Below are 25168 nucleotides of genomic sequence, written 5' to 3'. Positions count from 1 at the left end.
GGGTGGTTGATCCAGAAATTATGATTTTGGAGTCTCATACCTGTCCATAATGGATAAATCACCATACTCGACCTCGGTCGTTTCCCCAGCAATTTTGTAGGTAATTGAAGTGTTAGGAGAGAAGAGTAATTATTTGTATTACTACATATGCTGTGAAAGGAAAAACTGTTGCTTTAAAGTTCTCATTGAGGCGGCAGAATTCACTCCTGACTGCTGAATGCAAGTCTCTGTTTTTCTTTTTCTCCCCCTTACTCCTTTCCTATGCCCTGTGATGCTTCTTCCCGAAAAGTCTTGCAGCTCCCCAAACACACCATGCTCTTCCAACCCTCCAAACCTTTCTGAACAGTGGTTTCTTTTCCCTTGGGTGCCTTTTGTTCTGTTCACAGAGTCTTGCTCCTTCTTTAAAGACGTTGGTTTTCAAGATATGTTGCGTGGGTTAGCAGCTTCAGCACACTTGGGAACGTGTCAGAGCTGCAGAGCCTCACCGGCCCTCCAGGTGCCTACACTGGACATTTTGGGGGCAGGAGAGAGAGATAGCAGCTCAGCGGAGGGTCTTGGGGGAGACCCTATGCTCTTAGAGGGCCAGCATGCACAGACAGACCTCCCTCCCCAGCTGGATCGTCCTTGAGAGGATTGGAAGAGGGCCCAGCAGTCTGTGCTCTAACAAGCTCTCTGAGTAGTTCTGACGTGATGGAGTTTGAGAATCACCACATTCAGACACCTTTCACATGGCACCTCGTCCAGAGGCTTGTCCTGAGAATTCTTGAGCAGGCAGTTGTCTCTTACATTGAGATACTTTTTGTTAGTGTGTTAGTCAGAGAAGGCTAGCTGCGGTAACCAGATGGTGGTAGCTTAACAACAAGTTTACTTCTCACTTGCGACAGGCTCCCATTGGGTCTGCCTCACGTGGTCTTCCATGTGATGATTCAGAGCCTAGTTCCCTTATGTCCAGGGCTTCTCCCTTGCGCATGACCCCCTCACAGCTCTCTCCCTTATGTCCAGGGCTTCTCCCTTGCGCATGACCTCCTCACAGCTCTCTGTGTGGTCTGCGCTTTCAGTGGGCCTGTCGAGGAGAGAGCGAGCGAGCGAGCTGGGACTCTTGTGCACCATGTTTTATAACCGCACCTAGGCTCTGCTACCTCACTTTTCTGATATTCCTCAGCTAGAACCCAGTCACATAGTTTTCAGCCTGACTGCCAGACAAATTGGAAGGGTGGTCTTTTTTTTTACCCCAGGAAGGAGACACGGGATTGGGGAGCATCTGGTCCCCTTCTGTCCAGTCACAATACGATGCCAGCCATAGATGTCATTGTACATTTGCTAGTAACTGCATTTAAAAAAGTAAAAGGAAACAAATGAAATTAATTTTAATAATATATTTAATTTAATTTAGTATATATCAGTATTATTCAGCATGTCAGCAATAAAAATTATGAATAAGATATTTTGTATTCTTTGTTTGTTTGGTTTTTCATCCAAAGCCTTTGAAATTTACGCTGAGAATTTATTTCCATTTGACTAACCAAATGTCAAATGCTCAATAGCCCGGTGTGACTAGTGGCTCTGCTATTCCTAGCGGATAGCACATTTCTAGCCAGTCCCTGCCACACTTGGTATGTAAGTTCCTCATTTGAATCCTTCCATCTTTCCTCTCCCACTGGACTGTGTTCCTTACGTCTCAGTCCTTGCACAGTGCTCTGTGGTTAAGAAATGCTTGTGAGTGGTTGAGCAGGCAGGAGATTTAATGCATGAATCAACTGAGTCATGAATGGACTAATGAGTAAATATGGGAGAGCATTCCACTTGGCTCTTGGAACTACTCTCATGAAAGTTCCTAAGAAGTTCTCTTTTGTGACAAGTGCTGGTTTGCACAGAGTCTGACAAGATTAGTGTCACAGCAGAAGAGTAAGCCCGGTTAGCTGGGGTGCTAGTATGTAGTACTGAATTGCAGGAACCTTGAACTGAGAGAACCTGATCGTCAGAAGGTTTGATGTCCTCATTGATGAGCATGTGTCCCTGAGGCAAGTGGAGACTTGGAGCTGGCATGTTAGTTCCAGGGAGCTGGGTCTGCTGACACTTTCGGTTGATTTAACTCTACCGCAGTAAATCTAAAGCCCTGTGTTTCTCCCCGAATTAGTGAACACATATCGTGGAACATGCTGCCATTATTTCAAAACGAGATGCTAGGAAAATTGTTAACATGGTCTCAGTTTAAAAACGCTGCTAAACAGAACCTCTTAAAGATTTTTTGTTTGTTTTACTACCTTTTCTTTAAGTCTCCAATCGGGAACTAGGAACGCTCATGTAAGTTTTATCAGTCTAGTGTACACATCTGAGATCCTACTGAGGAGGAAGACAGACAGGGGTACATTAGACAGCAGTATGGGATTAGGGTGTTTTGTTTTTTTGTTTTTGTTTTTTTCATTACTGCCCTAACTGCAGTGTGGAGGATACATATGGAGGATGTCACTTTGGCATCTTATTCCTCTGCAGCAGGAAGAAAGGAAATCCTTAGAAATGCACATTGCCTTTCTCTAAACAGATTGCTTCTAGTTAGCCGCCATCGTGGTCACAAATTTGAACTTGATTGAGTGCTTGTAACTGAGCTGGCAAATAAGGTATTAAGGAACTCTAGGCAACAAAACCCTAGGGGCTTGGTTTTGTTCTATATTCTCTTCAGGGAAGTATCCTGCTGAGCGCCCATTTCAGTGTGTGAGCATACCATTAAAACAACTGGAGAGATGCAGGGGGCTCTTGCTACTCTGGATGGCCTTTCTTATTGGCTTGGAGTTGAAAGGCGTTTTATTTTGGCGGGGGTCGGGGAAGACGGGGCAAGGAAGGTGGATGAAGGGTGATTCTGGTGGAAGAGCCCACCCGCAAAGTTGTATTGAAATCCAGGTAAGTAGAAATGATCCATGGAAACCTGCCATGGCATTTCAGTAAGACTAAGGTGTGTGTTGTGGAGAAGGAAACAGTAACCCACTCCAGTGTTCTTGCTGGGAAAATACTGTGGACAGGGGAGCCTGGCGGGCCAGGTCCGTGGGGGTGCAGAGAGTTGGACACTACTTAGCAACTGAGCGCGAGCGCGAAAGTGTGTCCATCCCCTGGAGGACAGTGAAAGTTTTGGCCTCATCCCCGTCCTCTGCTTTCAGCTACGTACAGTCATCTGTGTCATGCCTGTGAGAGATGCTAATATATCTGGGAACCCGTCCATGTTTCCTTGTATTGGATCTGGGCTTAAACATTGTGGGTGTTCTTCCTCTCTTTTGTGTTACTAAGATCAGTGACTCTCAGGCTGAGGTGAAAGCCTACAGCATTAAGTATTGCCTGGAGGACTTCCCTGGTCTCAGCTCAAGGCTCCAATTCAGCAGTTCTGGGTGGAGTCCTAGATCTGTATAACAGAGGTGAGCAGGCATCTGGTAGGTTAAGATCAGGAGGTAGTGGGGAACATTCCAGGTTGACAGACAGCGTTTCTGGAGGCATGGAGGTGAGGCGCGAGGAGGCAATACAGTCAGTGTTCCTGTTCGTAAGATTCGGGACGAGGGTGGTGAGGAGGGCAGGGGACAGCACAGTGGCTGTAGGTGGCTGTAGGTGAAGGGCAGTCATGGTTTAGCCCATGGAGAGACCATTCTGCCCTGGGAGCTGGATCTCAAAGGTGTACTGTCTGTTTCTTCTTTCGCTCCTTGGGGGGATTAACATGGGCAGAAAGTCTTTGCCCTCACATTCCCATCTTTCCTCACTCTATTCCATACTTTGAACTATTAGGTTTCACCTATGTGTGAACAATAAAATAAGAGGACAAAGATTTCAGTAGAGTGAGGTTTTGGCCGACATTGCCCCTATAGGGGCTTTCCAGAGGGCACTAGTGGTCAAGGACCTGTGTGCCAATGCTGGAGACACAAGAGATTGCAGTTTGATCCCTGGGTCAGGAAGATTCCCTGAAGAGGGAACTGGCAACCCACTCCAGTACACTTGCCTGGGAAATCCCATGGACAGAGGAGCCTGGTGGGCTACAGTCCATGGGGTCACACAGAGTTGGACATGACTAGGCATCTGGTCCCATCACTTCATGGGAAATAGATGGGGAAATAGTAGAAACAGTGTCAGACTTTATCTTTTTGGGCTCTAAAATCACTGCAGATGGTGACTGCAGCCATGAAATTAAAAGACACTTACTCCTTGGAAGAAAAGTTATGACCAACCTAGATAGCATATTGAAAAGCAGAGACATTACTTTGCCAACAAAGGTCTGTTTAGTCAAGGCTATGGTTTTTCCAGTAGTCATGTATGGATGCGAGAGTTGGACTGTGAAGAAAGCTGAGTGCTGAAGAATTGATGCTTTTGAACTGTGGTGTTGGAGAAGACTCTTGGGAGTCCCTTGGACTGCAAGGAGATCCAACCAGTCCATTCTAAAGGAGATCAGCTCTGGGTGTTCTTTGGAAGGAATGATGCTAAAGCTGAAACTCCAGTACTTTGGCCACCTCATACAAAGAGATGACTCATTGGAAAAGACTCTGATGCTGGGAAGGATTGGGGGCAGGAGGAGAAGGGGACGACAGAGGATGAGATGGCTGGATGGCATCACTGACTCGATGGACGCGAGTTTGAGTGAACTCTGGGAGTTGGTGATGGACAGGGAGGCCTGGCGTGCTGCGATTCATGGGGTCGCAAAGAGTTGGACACGTCTGAGCGACTGAACTAAACTGAACTGAAACTGACAGCACGGCATGGCCCCTTGAAGATGAAGCGAACACAGGAAGAAGAACTCACGTTGAGCTTGATTTCAAATTTCAAGTTGTGGATGATATCTGAAGGTCTGATCACTTGTAGACCAGTTTTAAAAGTAGGTGTTGATTTTATCTTTATGGTCAAGGCAAGTAAAAATGACCTCTTGTTAATCTGTTTAAAAGTAGTTTTACCACGTAGGACCTCTGTGACCTTGGACTGACCCCCTAAGTTCTGTGCCTCGGTTTCCTCGTCTATAAAGAAAGGGTTGGTGGAGGAATATACTGCTCATCGCACTGCCAGGCACCGAGTAAAACCATGCTGAGCAGAGCTGTACTGGAGCCTGAAGCAAGAGGAAAAAAAAGTCAGTAGTACTGATCTTATCTTTATTTCAAGTTGTGATTTGTTTATCATGGCTTTTTTGGAGGATATGAACTGTGATTTCATTTGAGTGTTTCGTTAAATTTTACTTAATTACTGAGTTTTTAGTGCTGTCTTAAATTCTGTCCCTCAACTGAGTGCTCCACTTAACTCATCCCAGTCATGACCATGGAGGAAGTATTTATTTATGCATTAGCTACTTATTAGACATTATTTTAAAAGTTTCCCAAATAGGAATAAATGGCTTTAGAAATTTTAAATAATGTTTAGTTTAAAATAATTCATGCTTATTAAGGGAAGTCTAAAAAGTATAGATAAGTAGAAAGTAGGGAAGATGAAAGCCTTTGTTCCATATTTCAGACACAACTCTATCAACATTGAACTTCAGTTTTCATTTCTTGTTATCTTCCATCCTAATATTTTCAGGCCTCAGAAAACTCTGCAGTATTTTCTGTGGCTCCCTTAAGGAGATGTGTGTGTTCGAAAGGGAGGTCAAATTCATTTGAAATAAAACTTAAAATATTTTGATCTACTTAATTATTAGGTTTAATGTTAATTTTGAAGCAGGGCTCCAAAGCATAGTAGCTATGTGAACTTAAGGTAAGTTATTTAGTTTATAAGAACCCTGGTTTCTCTAAAGAAAAATATCTCTTTATAGTGTTATTATTGTAAGGGTTGAATTGAACTGAATTAAACGAGTACGTATGCTGAACGCCTAGCACATAGGAGGGACTTGGGAATGTTCTCCTTGCCCCTCTCCTCCAGACCCCAAGGCCATTCATTCTCATTCCTTTCCACTTCTCTTCTGTATTGAAATTCCTGTGTGACAGTCACCTAAACAAATAAATAATCATTGACTTCTAGATATAGGTCTTGGCAGAGCATAAATTGAAGCGTGTGCCTGGAGAGTTCCCAAACGCTTCATGGAACACTGGAAGCCTCATTTATATTGTAGTTATTTAACCTGCTAGCTTTGAATCGACGGCGGGACTTTAAGACCTGGCCCCTCTTTGTGGAAAGGCCAGTGGGATAGTCGTAGCTACTTCTCAGAGCCTGATTACACGCCCCACCGCCACCCGCCTCACCCTCTCTCTTTCAGCAGTGCTTTTCCTGGAAGCGTGTTTTCCCTCGTGTGGGAGGGCAAAGCCGCAGCCCATTGTGTTGCGTGGGTCACACTTTAGGAATGTGACGAGTAGCACTGGCCTGTGCGGCAGCCTCAGCGAAGGACCAGAGGTGGCTGCAGCTCCGTCACCGTTCCGCCTCCACCACCGCCTTTGGTCTCCAGGCTGTGTGGTGTGTGCGTGTCGATTCAGTAGTGGGGAGAAAGGAAGCCCCAAAGCCTACCTTCCCTGACATCTGCCCTCCTCACCTACCGTGTTTTTATCTCCACCTCCGGTTACTTTTATCTGTAGCTTATCTATGAAAGATTCATTGAGTTGAGTTATGTATTTTTACAAGTACTCGGGGGGAAACTTTGATTTGTCAGGATGTGTGGTTGTCCGGGAATAAGGTTTGAGCCCTGAAACCGCTGGCTTTGTTTTCTCTTCCTTGTCAGTCTCTTAACTTCACAAAGGAAATCAGTCACAATGAGCGCTCGTTTAGGCAGCAGGATGAGAAAGGATACATCATCTTCGCCGCTGATGAGTTTATCTTATGGAAAGGACGTAATCTGCTGCTGCTGCCAAAGAGGGGACTTCCCAATCATTGTCAGGGGACTGCCATGACTGTCAACAACCATTATCTTTTCATCATCCAGTCTCTCAGTCGTGTCAGGCTCTTTTGTGACCCCCACAGACTATAGCCCGCCAGGCTCCTCTGTCCATGGGATTCTTCAGGCAAGAATTCTGGAGTGGGTTGCCATTTCCTTCTCCAAGGGATCCTTCTGATCCAGGGATCAGACCCAGGGATCGAACCTGCGTTTCCTGCTTGGCAGGAGGATTCTTTACCACTGAGCCACATTGTCTTTTTAATGCAAGCTGAATTTGCCCAGATCTGCTGGATAGCTTTGCGGAGTTTCCTCAGGGTGGATTTGCCCCTTGAAGCCTGGGCGTGTTTCTGTTTTTGCAGAAGTCGGTATGCCGTGTTGGCTGGACCATTCTCTCTCCTTCCCCCAGGTTAGGGAGCTGATGGCCATGGCCTGTGACACCTGGAGGGTAATCAGAGCCCTGTGGTCTCTCCAGCTTGTCGCTTTTCTGTCATGGACACATCAGGATGGTCCCCAACTTTCTACCTTCTAAACACTCATGGGACTGGCTTTAAGTAAATTAGCATACACAGATATTTTTATGAAACCTATAACCTCAGAGGGTGGCTCTTTGCATTTTTCATTATGTTCTTTTGAGAGGTGGATGGGGAGAAGTGAAAGAACGGATGTTCGTCTTCCATTTATAGCTGAATAAGGCATCTGAAGGGAAAACTCTAGTGCTTAGGGCTTTAAAAGAAGGTTTTGATTATCTTTTCTCACCAAGCACATATTCTCTGGCCTTTCACCTCAACATTTGTCACGTGGTGAGGAAAAGTTAGAAAATTCTACGTTGTGTGAACTCCCTTGGTGCTGGAGTTTGTGATAAATAAAGCCAAGGTGAGACAGTTTCACTGTTCTATAAGCACACATGTATGGATTATCTACTGTGCACACAGCACACAGCTGTTCCCCGCCACCGCCCTGGTGCTCAGAGCTGACGAGGGCAGATGACACACCAGGCTAGGTCCAGCCCAGGTGGGGGCCACGGCGGCCCCACTGTGGTAACTCAGGCCGGGAGTTTCATTTCCTGAGAAAAATCCCCACGTTATGTTTCCCTTGGCTTTGTAAGTTTCCATCTCTGAAACAAATCATTGACACCGCTGGCTGAATGATCATCATTGTGACCAAAACAAATAGTTCACATAAAAACTCTTCGTGTCCAGAGTATAAGAGCTCTATATCCAGCCCAGGGGGATCCTGATCCTTCAGTGAATCCATCTGATAAATGAGTTCTGAGTACATACCCTGTCTTAGGACCTGGGAATAGACCAGTACACAAAGTAGACAAAAATTTCTGTCTTCCCAGAGCTGCTGCTTTTTTTAAAGTGGAGTTGGACAGACACTAAACAAATAAGGAAAACAAGAGTATAGAATGCCAGATGGTGACAGAGGCTGTGCAGGAGTGTAGGCAGGGAAGGGGGATGTCATGGGTGGAGGTGGGCTGTCTTCACAAGAAGCTTCTAGATCATTCGCGGCTGCTGGCAGTGTTCTACAACAGTGGGACATGTCCGTTGTCCCCCTGGGTCTTGGGAGTGAGCGATGTCTAGCTCAGGTCATAATGGTGATCCCTGTCTTCCAGGTGAGGGAAGTGGGCCCCCAGAGTGGTGAAGTCACTGTCCTACATTCACAGAGCCAGTCCCAGAGAGTACCCTAAGCCTCCCCCGTCTAGAAATAATGGGAGGACTCCACGCGTCTTTTTTTCTTCATCTGAAAACGGAGCCTTCTCTAGGGCCCCTTCCGCTGCCCCAGCACCGTGGGCTTACCCCAGACGTGGAGAGAGGGCAGTAGGCCTCCTCCCCCGCTTCTTCACCGTAGGACGTCCTTGTCTTCTGCCAGACTCTCAGCTCTGCCTCTGTTGGAAATGAGGCTCTGACACATTTAGACATAGATCCACCTTTTGATCTGTGTATTTCTCTTCCATGTGCTCTAGGGAAATATGATTCTGAAATGTGTATGTAACATCGTATTGGAGTGGTTTGTTGTTGTTCAGTCACTAAGCCGTGTCTGACTCTTTGCAACCCCACGGACTGCGGCATGCCAGGCTTCCCTGTCCTTCACTGTCTCCTGGGGCTTGCTCAAACTCATGTCCATTGAGTTGGTGATGCCATTCAACCATCTCCTCCTCTGTTGCCCCCATCTCCTCCTGCCTTCGCTAGAAGCTGCTCAGTGAAGGCTTCATCTGATGACCTGTTGCCTTACTTGGGTGTCAGTTGGGGCTTCCTTGGTGGCTTGATCTTGATCATTCAGCCAGATCCAGGGGATCTTCTCAACCCAGGGATCGAACCCAGGTCTCCCTCAATGTTCTGGAGAAGGGAATGGCAACCCACTTCAGTATTCTTGCCTGGATAATCCCCGTGAAGAAAGGAGCCTGGAGGGCCACAGTCCATGGGCTCACAAAGAGTTGGACACGACCAAGCAACTAAGCACGCACAGGACATCAATCAGCAAATGAGTAAGATTGCAGGTGTTGACCCCGCTGATTGCCGTCTAGTGTCTGCTGATTTACCATTTAGATTGCTTTACTGTCTCCTTCGGTCAAATTTAAACCTGCTCAAGAGCTTTGTGTCTTAAAACTTTGGTTGACTATCTGGCTCATCTCTCTGGACCTCAGTTTCCTTATTCTGTGAGTGGAGGATCTTCCCCTGGTCCCTTGTCTAAGAACTAGATAAACTCTAGGGGCTTCTCGGTAGAAATTACAGGAACACACAGTTTTGAATGTAGGTTTAGAAGGGTTCATGGACCATTTTCCTCCATATCCAGGCTTGGATGGATTCCAGGCTAATAAGAAACACTAGGCTAGATGATAACGTGCATCTCATTTTTTGTGATTATCTGATTAAATCTCTAATGACAAAAATCATCGTTGAGGTGAGCATCTAACTTCGTGAAAAGTGAAGTGAAAGTGTTAGTCTCTCCGTCGTGTCCGACTCTTTGCGACTCCATGGTCTGTCCATGGAATTCTCAGGCAATAATACTGGAGTGGGTTGCTGTTCCCTTCTCCAGGGATCAAACCCAGGTCTTCTGCATTGCAGGCAGGTTCTTTACCATCTAAGCTAACAGGGAAGCCCTATCAGATTTCATATCAGAATGTATTTCTTTGATATTAACTCTTCTAAGAGGCCCCGAGGGTGTGATTTAGCAGCCCTCCCTCCTCTCCGCTCCCACTTCCACCTGCCTGTTGTCGCCATGCCCCTCCTCTGTTGTAGCTGGCTGTTCAGCAGCCTGTTCCCACACCCGTCGTCTCTGGTCTTGTCCTGACCTCTGTTCTCTCGCTTCTATGCACCGTATTTTTGTTTCCTCAGGGGCAGATCGTATTCCCAACACTGTTTCTTTTCTTTGGCCAGCAAGCTGACCGGTAACAATACACTATGGAAATCTTTAGTCATTTGTTTCTTTTTGTAAGTTTTCTTAATAATTTTTTCTTTTGTTTCATTTTTTCCCATAAAGGAGAAATGGAGTGATTACTTCGGAGTACATATTTAATATGTATTTAAGTCTCCACTTCAAAGTATGTGTATATGTATATTTTTTATTATTGTTGTTCAGTCGCCAAGTCATGTCTGACTTCTTTGCAACCCCATGCACGGCAGCACTCCAGGCGTTTCCTGTCCCCCACCATCTCCCAGAGTTTGCCCAAGTTCATGTCCACGAACATGAACATGTTGGTGATGCCATCCAACCATCGCATCCTCTGTCGCCCACTTCTCCTTCTGCCAACCATCTCATCCTCTGTCACCCTCTCCTCCTGCCTTCAATCTTTCCCAGCTTCAGGGTCTTTACCAATGAGTCAGCTCTTCGCATCAAGTGGCCAAAGTTTTGGAGCTTTAGCTTCAGCATCAGTCCTTCGAGTGAATATGAAGGATTCATTTCCTTTAGGATTGACTGGTATAAACACATGTTTTATATATTTAAATATACTTTACAAGTATACACACACACGTGCACACACATATACACACAACATACATATACACACATGTATACACACAACACACACATACACACATATATACACATACACACATACACATAAATGTATATACACACGTATACACACAATACATATACAAACATATATATATAACCATACACACACACATATACACACAATATATATATATATATACACACAGAGATATATACACGTACACAGATATACACACACACAGAGATACACACATACACACATATATATGCACACACACATGTGTATATATATATGTTGCCTTTACAGTTAATTGTTATTTTGTAAATATTTTCCTGATTGGCCAAGAGCCTCTAATAGGAGAGTAAAAACAATTCTGTTGAGATAATTGATATTTATTCCTTGTACAGTCATTCTTTATATAGCTGCTGCTGCTGCTAAGTCGCTTCAGTTGTGTCTGACTCTGTGCGACCCCATAGACAGAAGCCCACCAGGCTCCCCCATCCCTGGGATTCTCCAGGCAAGAACACTGGAGTGGGTTGCCATTTCCTTCTCCAATGCATGAAAGTGAAAAGTGAAAGGGAAGTCGCTCAGTCGTGTCCGACTCTTGGCAACCCCATGGACTACAGCCCACCAGGCTCCTGCATCCATGGGACCTTCCAGGCAAGCTAGCTATAGCAAAATGCAGTCTCAAATTTTATATAATTCATTGCTAGAAACAAGTTTATTTACACTTCTTAAAGATTCAGTTATACTGTTTCCAAGGATACCTTGGTCTTAAAAAAATGTCTGGCAAGTTTTGCAGAATAACATTGTCTTAGCTGGGAGAAAGGAACACTTTAATTATTAGTAAATGACCCGTTGGGGTTTAGCATATGAGCAGTTGAATGCTCCTGCCTTAATTTGGGCCACATGAAAATATTTGCATATTTTTACATCCACCAAATTTGTGCTTCAGGGCTAAAGATAATCAGTGACATAAAACTGACACAAGCATTCAGTTCAACCAATACATTTTGAATGCTTGCAGAACCTCAGACCCTGGGGACTCAGCTCCTGTCCTCATGAATTTACAGGCTCACTGGAGAGTGCGGCACATACACCCTTGGTAAAAGGTAGACCGTGACAAGCTCCGAGATGGCAGTAAATGAAAGAGATGCCCAGAAGGTGCCAGAAGAGGAGCTAATGCATCCTGGGCAGGAGGAGCCAGGGGTTTTCCTAGGAAGGTGGCATTTAAACTGGGTCTTGAAGGTCGCGTAGGTGTCCTGTGGGTGAGAGGGTCCTTTATTCAATTTGCTGCTTTTCAGAATTTGATGGAACTTCATTGTACGGTGGGTGGGGGATGACAGGGTCTTTGGAGACTAAAGTTAGACTTCCTTATAGTAAATAATTACCCTTGGAAAATTCCTTAAATTTCCTATACAGTTTTCATGGTTTTTTTTTTGTTTTGTACCCAACCTATATAATAATGTGTGTGTGTATTAAAATCTGAAAGCTGAAATCCATATATGGAAGCATCTATTTCATCTTATCTCTGGAATGTTCCTATTTTGCCATGGGTTTTCCTCCATTCCCATTCTGTTTTAATAATAAAACTCTATACCCTTAATGCACGCTTTTTTGGCGGGGAGGAGGAATTGTCAGTATATAGATGATATTTACCTATTTCCATTTTTTAAATTTATTTTTTAATTGGAGGAAAATTACTTTGTAATGTGTTGGCTTCTGCTGTACAGCAACACAAATCAGCCGTAATTATACATATATCACCTCCTCCTTTATTGCATGTTAATAGATGTATGTGTTATTATAAGAGTTAAACTGGTTAATGTGTGAAAGAACTTGAGATTGCTAGTGTCTGAAGGTTGGTAAATATTTGTGGATTTGAATCCAGAGGTCCAGCATATACCTTCCCTTTGAAATATTGTAAAGGAAAACTTGACCACATACTTCCTGTCCTTCTATGATGGCATTTCCTCTTGTGGCTGCTCTGACCAGATGTCGTTCTCTTGTCCTCAGACACCGATTTCATGAAGCGCTTAGAGAAACCACATCCTACTTGTTGGTTTAGGTTTAGACCTCAGTGCCGTACCGTGTGACCCCTTGACAGGCAGACATACTGATACTAGTGTGTGTTAAATGAGCAGAATCAAACAAGGGCCTCTTACGTTGCCTGGGAAGTTAGGTAGCAGGAAGGGCGACAGTAGTATCTCCACTCCTCTAAGTCCTGAGAATTTCCTTCCTTCATAAATTAGACCCCCTCGAAAGTGACAGACCAGACCAGTGTCTTGCTCTCAGAATTGCTTTCCTTTATCTGGATTTAGGTATAATGCTCTGAGTTGGTGGTGAGAAAGCTGTGTGAATTTCGCTGCTGCATTTCCTGTGAACATGCTGGGCACCTTATCTAGACACTGATCAGTTCTCTTCTATGTAAATTTCTCTGTGAGAAACTAGAAAAAATGTACTTGCCTTATAGCTTGGTATGTTTTTCCTTTTGAGGATGTGAATTATGGAACCGATTATGTTTGCCTTGTATCTTGACTACCTAGAAGCTTAGAACCAATTCATAGTTTTTTCCTTGATTACAAAAGAAATATAAAATTCACAGCTAAAGTTGTGAAAAGTAGAAAGATTTCAAGAAGATGCCTGGATCAACGCAGAACACAAGGGGATCAAGACAGCTATTGGAAGACAGTTGTCATAACCAAACAGCAAAGAGGGAAGGGCAGTGGGTTTTAAATTGCTGAAGCACTTTGTTATGTGCTGTAGCAACGCTGCTGGCGAAATTGTCATTTTTGATTACGCTGCTGAAGTCCTGAATTTAAGACTAAGGTTAATTTCTTCAGATTGGAACAGCAACAGCAACAATAATAGTTACCATTACATGAGCACCTGCTATGTAACAGGCGCTGTGCTGTGCTGTTTTTACACTTTTGCCTCTTCACTGAAATGATCTCAATTGGATTAAACCCAGATGTTGCCTTTATCTTTAATTGCTGGTCAGTAGCTTTTACCTATTTGTGCTCTCTAGCAGTTGGCATAGTTGCAATAGACAACTGATTCTACATAGCATCATGCTGACGAGTGTGTCCGTTGCATCTATAATGCACTATGTGACCTTCTGCACATAAAGCAACCTTTCTGGCCATCAGTTTCCTCATCTGTAAAATGGGAATAATCATGTTTCCTGTTTCACAAGGTTGTTAAAGGACTTTCCAGTTGGCTCAGTGATAAAGAATCTGCCTGCTAAGCAGGAGATTCTGGTTCAATCTCTGGGGTCTGGAAGATTCCCTGGAGAGGGAAATGGCAACCCACTCCAGTATTCTTGCCTGGAGAATTCCATGGAGAGAGGAGCCTGGTGGGCTGTAGTCCATGGGGTCATAAAGAGTTTGACACAACTTAGCAACTAAAGAACAAGAGCAACAACAAGGGTTGTTATAATGATTAAATAAATCACCTCTGCAGGTCTGGGGACACAGCACTTAACAGTGTTCATAAAATAAATAACCTTGTAAGTTCCTTTTCATTGCTTACAGAATGTCAGGGTATTTTGACCCGTTAAATAGGATAGCATTTCTCTCCTTAGAGTCTAGAACTTCTGGTGGCCTACTCTCCTTCCCTGGTGGCTCAGAGGTTAAAGCGTCTGCCTGGAATGAGGGAGACCCGGGTTCAACCCCTGGGTCAGGAAGATCCCCTGGAGAAGGAAATGGCAACGCACTCCAGTACTCGTGCCTGGAGAATCCCATGGAGGGAGGAGCCTGGTAGGCTACAGTCCATGGGGTCGCAAAGAGTCAGACACGACTGAGCAACTTCACTTTCTGGTGGCCTAATAATGATGGGAATTTGAGGAAGAATTGGGCTTTTTTGAACTCTTTGAGACATTTCAAAAAGGTTTTCAGTTGTTGGTTATGATGTGCTTTGAGCTTCCCTGGTGGCTCAGATGGTAATGAATCTGCCTGTAATGCAGGAGACCCAGGTTCGATCTCTGGGTGGGGAAGATCCCCTGGAGAAGGGAATGGCAACCCACTGCCAGTATTCTTGCCTGGAAAATTCCATGGACAGAGAAGCATGGTGGGCTACAGTCCCTGGGGTCGGAAAGAGTCCGACACAACCGAGCGACTTGCACGTCACACTTACCCATGTGCTTTACTGCGGTTCGGCTTGTCTGTTTAGTGCTTATGGCTTGCCTCCTCTAGTTTAGAGAACGTCTGTAAGTTTTGATTTAACCATTATTCCAAATCTATATTTATGTAACTGAGGTTCTTTGTTTTTTTGTTTTTTTTTTTTTCTATCCTCTTGTAACCTTACAAAGAGAGATTTTAAAAATTCACAGATTGTATTTATTTTGGAGCACAGATATGGTGAGTTCTATTACCCTGAAAGATTACCCAAGATTGAGAAATTGAGTAGTTTAAAAAAAATTATTATAGAGACTACTTTTTTTTTTTTTTAATGGATTCATAGAACCTTTGTGACTCATTACTCAGTGCTATCCACACTGAGAAAGATTCCTGAAATTTGGGTGGCAGAGACTGGGGCAACCTCCTCAGGCCCTGGTGAGAGGATGAACGTGCGGACATAGGGTGCCATCTGGGCTCCCCTGCTGCCCCCGGGGGACCCTGCTGGCCTCAGTCACTTGGCTGGGGACGAGGAGACTTGTGCCTGTGTCTTAAACAGCAGCTTCTGTGTTTTCCTGGGTATAGGTACCTGTATACCTCGTGGCACCTGCTGTTGTTAGTGATACCTTGTTCCATTGTTTACATGTTACTACTACCGCTGCTATCATTTACTGTTACTAAATTCTCCCCAGTCTCAATGAAATAAGCAGAATAACTAATTGGGAGAAGCTCTACAGCATTCCAGGAAGTACAGGTAAATACTTAATCCCATCTTATGCTCATTTTTGCATGTAGTTTATTAATAAATCTGTTAACGCTTTTGGTTTTTCCTGAGATGATTTTAAAACGATCTAAAAATTACTCCACTATTAATGCGAGGAAATGATGAAAATAGGAGGCTTTTGGGGAAACACGTTAAGTGCTGTCACCGCTGAACCATGGATGGTGACCTAGCTACTTTCCTGTGCTTCTGTGTAAATCCCTGTTAACTGTATGAGTCTGTCCTTCACGATGTCTATTCATCTTGCCTTCTCAGCTTGTTCTGACACTCCTGGAAGGTGAATTCCCTCTCCTCTGCCTTACCTTTTCACCGCGATCCTCTCGGTACCTAGTACCAGATGCGTTACCAGGTGGTACCCACATAACCGTTGATGGATCTAAGGTGATATTCTGTTTAATAAAAGCATTTACTGTGATATGTGGAATCTCATGAAAATATGTAATGACCTCGCCTTTGTCTAGTATAAAATAGTAGATAAATTAAGTTTGCCCTGCCAGGGGCTGTCATGCAGCGAGAGAGTCTCCCCTTCTGCCTGCCTGTGTGGGGTGCTGGCTACAGGAATCCCTCCTGGTTGCCCCTCCCTGCTTTGATCATCAGCCAAGCATTTGGTGTTTAGCTATAACATGAAGGAGAGCCTCCTGAAACTGTAAGAATCTGAGAACAGCCAGATGACCTGGCTTCTCTTCAGCTCCCGACACGGAGTGATTACGAAGGAGTCTCACGGTGACTGGTTTGCTTTTCCACACTGCACTGTTTTGATTGGGGTCCATGTGGCCCACGCTGTGTGGAGCAGACACAATGAGGCTGGTCTTCACGGGAGAGGCAGTGCACTGTGCATTGTACAGTTCGGGGTTTGTTTTCCTCTGGCCGGGCGAGTGGGAACCTCCCATTTTCCGAGCAGTAGTAACACCCCTGGAGGCTGGCCCTCCCACCCTGGCGGGATCCGCAGACCCAGCCGGCGGGGCTGACCACTTGTGCCTGGGAAGGCAGCTTCCTTTCCGTCCTCTGGCCCCTGGCATGCGTGTGCCTCGCCCGGCCAAGGACTCGCAGCTGTCTCAGTTGCAGACTCTGTGACTTGCGTTCTCAGCCGAGGATGCAGGCTGATAAATGCAGGACAAGTAGCCGAAGTGTCAAAAAGGAGCTGGTGATCGAGTCCCCGCTGCGGTGCAGGGATGCAGCCCAGGGCGAGGTGGAAGCAGAGAGCCCAGGGCCCGTGCTGGTAAGAGGGGCCGGTCCCCGGGGCTTCTGCTGTCTCCCCGACGCTGTGCTTTCATCGCCTGTGTGCGCTTTGTGCCTTCTGGCCCTTCGGTTTGATTCTAAACTTGCCTGTCTCCGGCGAGCTCTCTTCTCTGTCTCCTCCTTTAGATTTGACTTGGGTTCCACTTTGATTCTTCTTTGGGAGGAAAGATAGGTTGATGTCCTGTGGGTGAAGGTGGTTTCCAAGAGGCTTCTTTGTATATACAACAACTACATATTGTTCAAAATTGTCTCACCTCGCTGCACTGTTGCCATATGTAAACCTGGAAGGCACACTGGAATTGCCTTTTATAGGATTGAAAACGATGCCCTTTGCAGAATTAAAACTTGTTCACATTATGTGTTTGTGAAAATTAGGATGGTAACGTGGGGGTGTGGTTTAAGGAACCTAGCTGCTGAACTTAAATGTGTCCTCACCCCTTTTAGGAAGTTTGCCTTGAATTGAACAAAGTAAGAAATAGCCTGTGCTTAGAAACCAGTTGCTAGAAAAGTTTCTATTCTTAACATTAGCTAAACTCAGAGCAGTCTGGATAAATTCAAGTGCCTCGGTAGACTTTGTAAGGGCAGAATGTGAAAAATGGTTTTGTTGTTAGCATCAATGAGTAGGTTGTGCTTCTCTCTCGGAATTTCTTCAGTACAATAAAGGCACATAACTTTTAAAGCAAACTGCAGAAAGCCATCAACATGCACATGGGAGGGGACAATTAAGCCTTTCAAATGATCTGTTAAAGGGATTGTTACACTCATATGTAGCAATTTTACATAGTGATTTTTTTTTTAAACATCAAGGTTCATTTGCTGTTATAAAGTATTGGGTTAGTTAACTTATTTTTCAGTTAATGTTTTTAAGAATCTAAACCTAAACTTCTCTGTAATGGATTTGACTTGAATTAAATCGCCTTTGATCTGTGAGACAGCCATATATTGTACTGCCTTCAAAATTATGTTGCTAATCCGGAACTGAGAGAGTAAAGGGTAAGGGGCTTTCTGGATGTAGGTTTTCATCTGAGAGATTTAGGCCCCCCTAACCCCAACATTGTTTAAAGATGTTTTTCGTTATCTTGGATTCCTTTCTGCTAGCACAATAGTTCATTTATCCATTGAGAAGCATGAGCTGCTTACATTCGGTAATAGATTAAACCGGTTAAAGCTCTCAGCTGATGTCGCTTGTGATTTCTTGGAGGAAGTTGTGTGGTTTGGGTTCCCTTGTGAATATTCTTAAAAATCTTTTGTCAGTGATTCTCCAGATGTGTAGAAATATTTGTCCAGAAGATTAAATACACTGTAGAAAGATGCTCTGTGATTTTTTTTTTTTTGAATCACCCTAGTGACTTTTAAAAAATTTGTTTCTCTTTCTTGTGCTCAAAAAAAAAAAGAAATTCAGCCACTCACATCCCAGTTATTTGTCTAGGTTGAAACTCACCCCAGGCAGTTCCGGGGGAGTTTGTTCTCCGCTGTAATGGATAAGGCTGGGCCGGCTGCGGCTGCACCTGGTAGGGGTGCTCGTGGGGGACCCAGAAGCTCCTGGGAGCGTGGGGAGCTCTGGCTGTACACCTGCGGAGAGGTGTGAGGGGGACGAGAAGGCAGAGAAGGAAGCAGTTCTTGTCTGATAGTGTTTCTCTCTCGCATTGTGGTGAACAAGATAGAAAGAGCTACCACAGATAAGAGAAGCAAGGATACTTACGCAGAGCTTCTGCCCTAGGCAGATCTCCTTACCTGTGATTCTCGCTGCCCTCGACAAATGAGCATTCAACATACTGCTAGGAGTGCAGCTTTTCTCCAAGACGAGTTTTTAAGAGTTACACAGCACAACCTCGAGATCTGTGTGCTTTGGCACCACTCATTATTATTATGTCAGTAGCTCGCTTGCTTGTTGAGAATCCCCAAGTCTGTAATGTTTAAATGTAAGTAACTTATTTTATTCAAGAGGTAGAATCTTGAAATCAAGTTTCACCAGTTTTTGTTATGTACACAATCAGTGCTCGGGGAAAATATGACATAGTTTAGAAAGCCAAAAAATAATTAATGCATATAATTAGAAATAGGGATAGTATAAAATAGGGAAATGTGAAGTGTCCTTACCTTTGATTTCCAGAAGTGCCCACAGTTAATTACTTGGTAAATAACTTTCTCCCATGCATGTGAAAATATAACTTATTGTATGTCTTTGGAAAATGTATGCTACTGTAAACTTCTGCATTAGTTTTCTCCCAGAACATATCAAGAACATCTTTCTTTGTCACCATGTATAGATATATGCCATTATTTTTAATGGCTGTACCATAATTTGATTGTTTGTTTCCAGTTTTGGCCACTAGTACAGTGTGTGATCTTTGAGAAATGACCCTGTGGCCTGTGAGTGACGAGCAGTGAATGTACTGGTAAATGTTTCTGAAAGCACTTATGCCAGTGAGAAGAAGCCCTTTTCCTGTAAAACTTCTATCCGAAGTTAATGCCTCTTTCGCCTCTGCCAGGGCAACAGTTAAGTCTCCCTTAGCCATGCCTACTTGTTCCGTGCTGGGTAGAGTCAGTGTTTCTATTCTAAAAGAAGTACGTGTTCAGAGGCTGTAAGGTTCAATGAACAGGCATCTACGCAGGTAGGTCTTGTCCCTTCATTGTGACCGTAGCTGGGGAGGAAGTGCATGGTGAAGTTTCCCCATTCCTCTCCAGGCTTACTGCCAACCCCATGGAAAAATGACTCTGTGGGCTTTGAGTGACTAAGAGGGGAACAATCAGGATACTCTTGATGTCTACAAGTTAGTTACCCCGCTGACATTTGAATACCTATTTTTGCTCCCCAAACTCTAATGCAATTCCTGGAAATAATTTATTCTAATTGTTACGGCTCAACAATTTAGAGGAAAAGGGTGTGGCTTCAGAGACTCGGGACTGGCTGGGGCCTACGTCCTGGTGTTGCCCTTGCATTGCTCACTTTCAAGAGGCAGGTAAGGACCGCAGATCAAGTCTTGGGGAATTCTGAAGGTTGAAAGATGTGAAGATGGAGAGAGCTGCATTTTCACATGTTAGGTAAACTTGTTAGGTATTTTTGTTGTTGTTGTTGTTGTTAGGTATTTTTAAAGCAGTATCTTTTTAGAAACATCTGTTTAATTTTTGATATTTTTCTTTTTAAAGAAATACTTATAATTTATTTGTGCATTTGTTTATTGGCTGTGCGGCATGCTGAATCTTAGTTCCCAGACCAGGGATTGGACCTGTGCCCTCTGCAGTGGAAGTGCAGAGTCCTAACCACTGGAGGGCCAGGGAATCCCCAGTTTTTGATATTTTTCTGGGATCTTCAAGTGTTCAACACTGAATCTGAGTTCTTATTTTACTATTTTAAAGAACAAGTGGTTAGTAAATGACCATATGAGAAGGCAGCACATGTACCCATGTAGAAAGAAATAGGAGACTGGGCTTCTTATTAAGTCAGTGTATTACCTGGGGAGGCCTTTTCTTCCATAAGTTCTATTTACTCTAGAACTAGCAGAAGCGAATTAAGATACAAACCCTGAAGGATAAGCTTATGGGTAATGTTCATGTTGTTGTCAGTATCCTGTAAGACTTTAGCATATTATGATTGAGTTAATTAATTTATATTTGTAAAGCCCTCTGCCCTCCATGTTTTTCTGCATCCTTATAGACACCTTTAGAAATAATTAATTAATTATATTACATTGATATTATTCAGTAGGTAGTTTTTTTTTTTTTAATATACTGAGTGGTGAAGGAAGGAAATTCCTGCAAGCTCTGTGTAATGACATATTCCCAGGTGACCAAAAAAAAAAACCAGGACGTTTTCCTTATTCAGAGCCACCAGCCTTCACTGTGCTCCTCTGTTTCCCCTTCACTTGTCTTTGTTCATTCAGCCACCTTTTTAAGAACCGAGATTTGCAATCGTACTGGGTAGTGCAGGGATACAGAGGGGAGCGAGACCCCCTTCTTCTCCCCAGGCAGCGCGGCGTGGGCAATGAGGGGCTTCTTTCCTCAGGAATGCTGTTCCCCTGGTATTTTTTTAGGCCCAGCAAGTGTCAGTCTCACCCATCCTTTTCCACTCAGGCAGACAACGCTTAAGTCATCTTGGTCATGGGCTCCAGCAAGGATGCGTTCTGTGTTTTTAGCACCTAAAGCAGGCGTAGCCCTGCTTTACTGAGGGCATGGGGACCCTATCGTTTGTGTGCGCAGTCTGTGTGAATGAGGCCCCGCTGTGGCACCTGTACTTTGGGGGGCAGTTGCTGGGAGGAATCTTCGGCAAGTGGATGCTTCTCTTGCCCTAGAGAAGCGGCTTCCACAGCTCCCGTCACTGTGTCCTTGGAGCTCTGGGCCTCTCCCACCTTCCAGGAGGCTTGCTCGTTTCTTTTCTCATGTGTGTCAGTGACATGGAGGCAGTGGCTAGGCACTGTTGTTTATAACAAGGTACTGGCAGTTGCACTGTTTTTTTTTTCCGATGTAAAAACAAAAATAGAAAATATTTATATAGTGTCTTGCTTTGTGCCAGAAACTGTTTTAAACCTATTAAATATGTTATGTCAATTCATCCTCCAAGATTATTAGTCTTTTTTACAGATGAGGAGGCTGAGCCCAGAGAGGTAACCTACAAAAAATTGTACTTTTAGGAAGTGACAGAGCCAGCTTTAAGGTGCCAGTCAGGTTTTCCAGAACCCATACCTGAACACATATGTACGATTCATTACCAAAAACCAATGTATTCCTTATGCTTGAAGTTGGGATTATAAAGAAAAAAGAGAAGTTCCAAACTCCCTACCCTTAAGAAATTTAAAGCTGGTTAGAGAAAGGCCAATTTCTAAGTGGCAAAACGACAGCAGTTGAACAGCACAGACAGACGAAGAGGAGGATGGTCATGGCTAAAGGAGTTGGAAACGTGAACAGGATGGAGTTGGGGGTCACGTCACTCTTCCTTTGGGTCCCGTTTTATCATCCTCCCAGAAAATTATACAGCAGCATAGATAGATTGGTAGAATATCTGAGAATCTGGAGATATCTTACTTTCCTCCCTAGATTTCTTTTTTTTTTTTGATTCCATGATAACCCTGAAATGTTCATTTCCTAATCAGTGAAAGAGGCACCGTGGTCCCCATGGTGTTTATAGGAGGCTGCCATCTGCTCAGTGTTCCCTAGCCTCTGACAGGTGGTGGCCAAACACGAGACAGCAGAACCGTGTCACTGCCCGTGAGTGATGTGGCCGGTCCCAAGAAGACCGTTTGGAGACCAGCTTCAGATCTGGTCAGGGATCTGCCTTTTAATCTCTGCAGGTGACCGCCCTTCCCTCCCTCCCATACCATCCCTACCCTGGCTTCAGCACTTTTCTTGTCTGTAAAATGAGAAAGTGAAAGTGAAAGCTGCTCAGTCGTGTCTGACTCTTTGCGACCCCATGGACTATATAGTCCATGGAATTCTCCAGGCGAGAATACTGGAGTGGGTAGCCTTTCCCTTCTCCAGGGGATCTTCCCAACCCAGGGATCGAACACAGGTCACTCGCATTGTGGGCGGATTCTTTACCAGCTGAGCCACAAGGGAAACCCAATGAGAAGAAAAATGAAAAAAAAAAAAGAAGTAAAATGAGACGCGTGTAGTAAATAACCTCAAAGTTTCCATCTGGCACTATGTTTCAGGGTCATTCACTTTGGCCCACAGTACGCTGTGATGGGGTCACATCAGGACCTGGGGGTTTGTTTTAGGTTCTGAGCTCAGTTTATCCAGAATCGTGTGGGTTTTGAGTTGGAGGAGCTATAAAACAGGAGATACTGGATTTCAACCCAATGTAATGAATAAGACAAGTGCAGTGGGTTGGCAAACCTGGAAATAAATAGAAGTGGTATGTCTGTAAGTCACCCAGTTGTGTCTGATCCTTTGCAACCCATGGACTGTAGCCCGCCAGGCTCCTCTGTGCATGGGATTCTAGACAGACAAGAATACTGGAGTGGGTTGTCATGCCTTCCTCCAGGGGACCTTCCCGACCCAGGGATTGAACCCAGTCCCACATTGCAGGCAGATTCTTTACCATCTGAGCCACCAGCGAAGCAAATAGAAGTGGTAGCAGGGAATAATGTACAGGAAAGGCAAGAAGATCTGGCTTGAGCCTACAGATGAGACGACTGAGTCTAATTTTAGAAGCAAGAAGACTTGGAAATTATAGTTTATCCTCAACTTTCCAGAAGTTGGAAATATCCCTGTAATGTGATACAGCCTGTCCTAAGTTTCTCTTCGAGTGTCGTTTGAGGCTTGAGAAGTTTTTAGTGCTCGTCTTCCAGACAAGCGGATGTGCCACTTCCCAGCAGGGCTCAGGGAGGAGCTGGTCCGGAGTTCTGTTTCAGGGTCTCCTTGCTGTGGAGCGTTGGTACCACTACTAAGGCAGAAGTGGGTCGTGCCAAGGGCCTGCCCTCGCAGTCAGAAGTCCTGGGCCCTATGTCTTCTAAACACTTGATTTTTCTAAGCCGAAATTGTTTCTGCCGGATGGAGATAATCACGATGGCTGTCCTCCAGCCCCGTGTCTCTGAAAAGCTGTCTGGGCTGCCCTGGTCAACTTAACCACATTCAGTCTCTCCTTACTTTGAGCCCTGCCCTTTTATGCCACCAGGCCAGTTGCTCCACAGTGCAGATAATGGCCGTTCATTTCCTGCTTAAACCCTTTCGCTAACTTGTCTTTGCAGAAAAGGCAAAGCATGCCTACTTGACCCTCAGAGGCGGGGCTGAAGTTGCTTGCAGGTCTCTTGTCTGCTGCACTTCCCAAAATGCGTCCCGACCCCGGCCTTCAATTCCTTGCTCAAGGTGCTTTCACACATGGGCACAGCGCTGCTTTTTGGCTGGCAAGGCTTCACTGCCTGACCACTTTCTTTCATCTTTCAAGTCCCGGTCACATACCAGCTCCTCAAAAAAGCCTGTACTCTCTCCCCACATCTTCCTGAAGACTGTGCTCCATGGCTCACCGTGAATCATTATTCTAGCGTGTTAGGTTATCATGCTTCTCTGCTGTGTTGTGCTGAGCTTTGTACAGTCTCCCTCTCTGGTGGGGGGCGGGGGTATATACCCCATAGGAACCCTGTGTTTTGTTTTTATATTCTATCTCTGACGTAATGTCAAAGCTCCCGCCCGCGCCGCCCCCCGTCCCCCATTTTCTTTCCTTCCGGCATGGCCCTTGTCACCTTTGCAGGATGTAAGGCACAGGTTGCCAAAAGGGCTTTTAGGAGAGACTGGACTTGAGGTTCTTTCTCCCTCTTCTTTCTTCCCTCTTTCACCTTCGTCTGTTTTGCCACCAATATTTAAACATGCTGAAATGCCAAAACAAGTAAAAAGGGGTGCACTAGAGGGGCCTGCTTGACTAAATGTGATGTGGGTATTGTGCCCCCAAACTCTCCTGTGCTTCTGTTATTTTTGATCTAAAGTAAAATGTTGGCTTACATTTTGTGACTTAAGGACACAAATGCAAACATAGGTGATCAGGGTCCAAACCTGTCTCTCCCTTCCTCTCAGCCAGCACCCATCGTTTCTGTATCAGTTCTACTGCTGCTCGTTAGCCACCAAAACTGTAACATTGTGTGACCCTATTACCAGAATCCCAGTAAATTGATTATATGTGGAAAGGGTAGTGGAGACCCACAAGATGTAGGGCCAAGAAGACAGTTAAGTGGGACCTGTTAGCAACACTGAACGATCCAGTTCTCTGCTTTAACTTCGTCACAACTTAACCTGACTGTTTTGTCTCCAATGTGGGTAGTTTTATCTCCCTAAGTGAAAATTTCAGGAAGTTTTCTGTTCCTTGTTCTGCCCTGAAGTGTTAAAAATTATTTGTAAAACAAAAAGTATATTTCATACAGTCTCTCCAGGCAAGAATACTGGAGCAGGTTGCCATGCCCTTCTCCAGGGGATCTTCCCGACCCAGGGATAGAACCCAGGTCTCCCGCATTGCAGGCAGATGTTTAACCGTCTGAGCCACTAGGGAAGCCCCAGTGGAACTATAGCATGAGGCACATATGTAATTCTAAATTTTCTTGTAGCCAAATTACAGTGAAGTAAGTATGTGTAATTAATTTTAGTAATACAGTTTTTTAACCCAGTATTTCCAAAAGTAGTATCCTTTCAGCATTTAATCCTTAGAAAATATCAAGGCATTATACATTCTTTTATTCATACTAAGTCTTTGAAACTGGCTGTCTATTTTACACCTGTAGCACATCTAAATTCAACATGGTCACATGTAGCTAGAAGCTGCTGTACCAAAC

The 25168-nt window shown here is 44.6% G+C and overlaps 1 protein-coding gene across 16 annotated transcripts in view; it reads left to right on the top strand.

Annotated features, from left to right (window-relative positions):
• DOCK9 (dedicator of cytokinesis 9) overlaps positions 1-25168 on the top strand; it is a 323308-nt gene that overhangs the window by 94752 nt on the left and 203388 nt on the right. For 2 of the 16 annotated variants that reach the window (XM_070800426.1, XM_070800420.1), the window contains exon 1: positions 16533-16893. The exons of 10 other annotated variants lie outside the window; for them this stretch is intronic. In XM_070800426.1, the coding sequence (XP_070656527.1) occupies positions 16768-16893 (126 nt within the window). In that variant the 5' untranslated portion in view covers positions 16533-16767. Of the gene's footprint in view, positions 1-16532; positions 16894-25168 lie in introns of those variants that run through there. 4 more of the 16 variants (XM_070800429.1, XM_070800421.1, XM_070800430.1 and 1 more) reach the window with 2 other exon arrangements.

The sequence above is a fragment of the Bos indicus genome, chromosome 12, assembly GCF_029378745.1.
Source record: "Bos indicus isolate NIAB-ARS_2022 breed Sahiwal x Tharparkar chromosome 12, NIAB-ARS_B.indTharparkar_mat_pri_1.0, whole genome shotgun sequence".
Lineage (NCBI taxonomy): Eukaryota > Metazoa > Chordata > Mammalia > Artiodactyla > Bovidae > Bos > Bos indicus.
The sequence above is the reverse complement of the archived record's forward strand: the minus strand, read 5'-3'. Positions and strand labels throughout refer to the sequence as shown.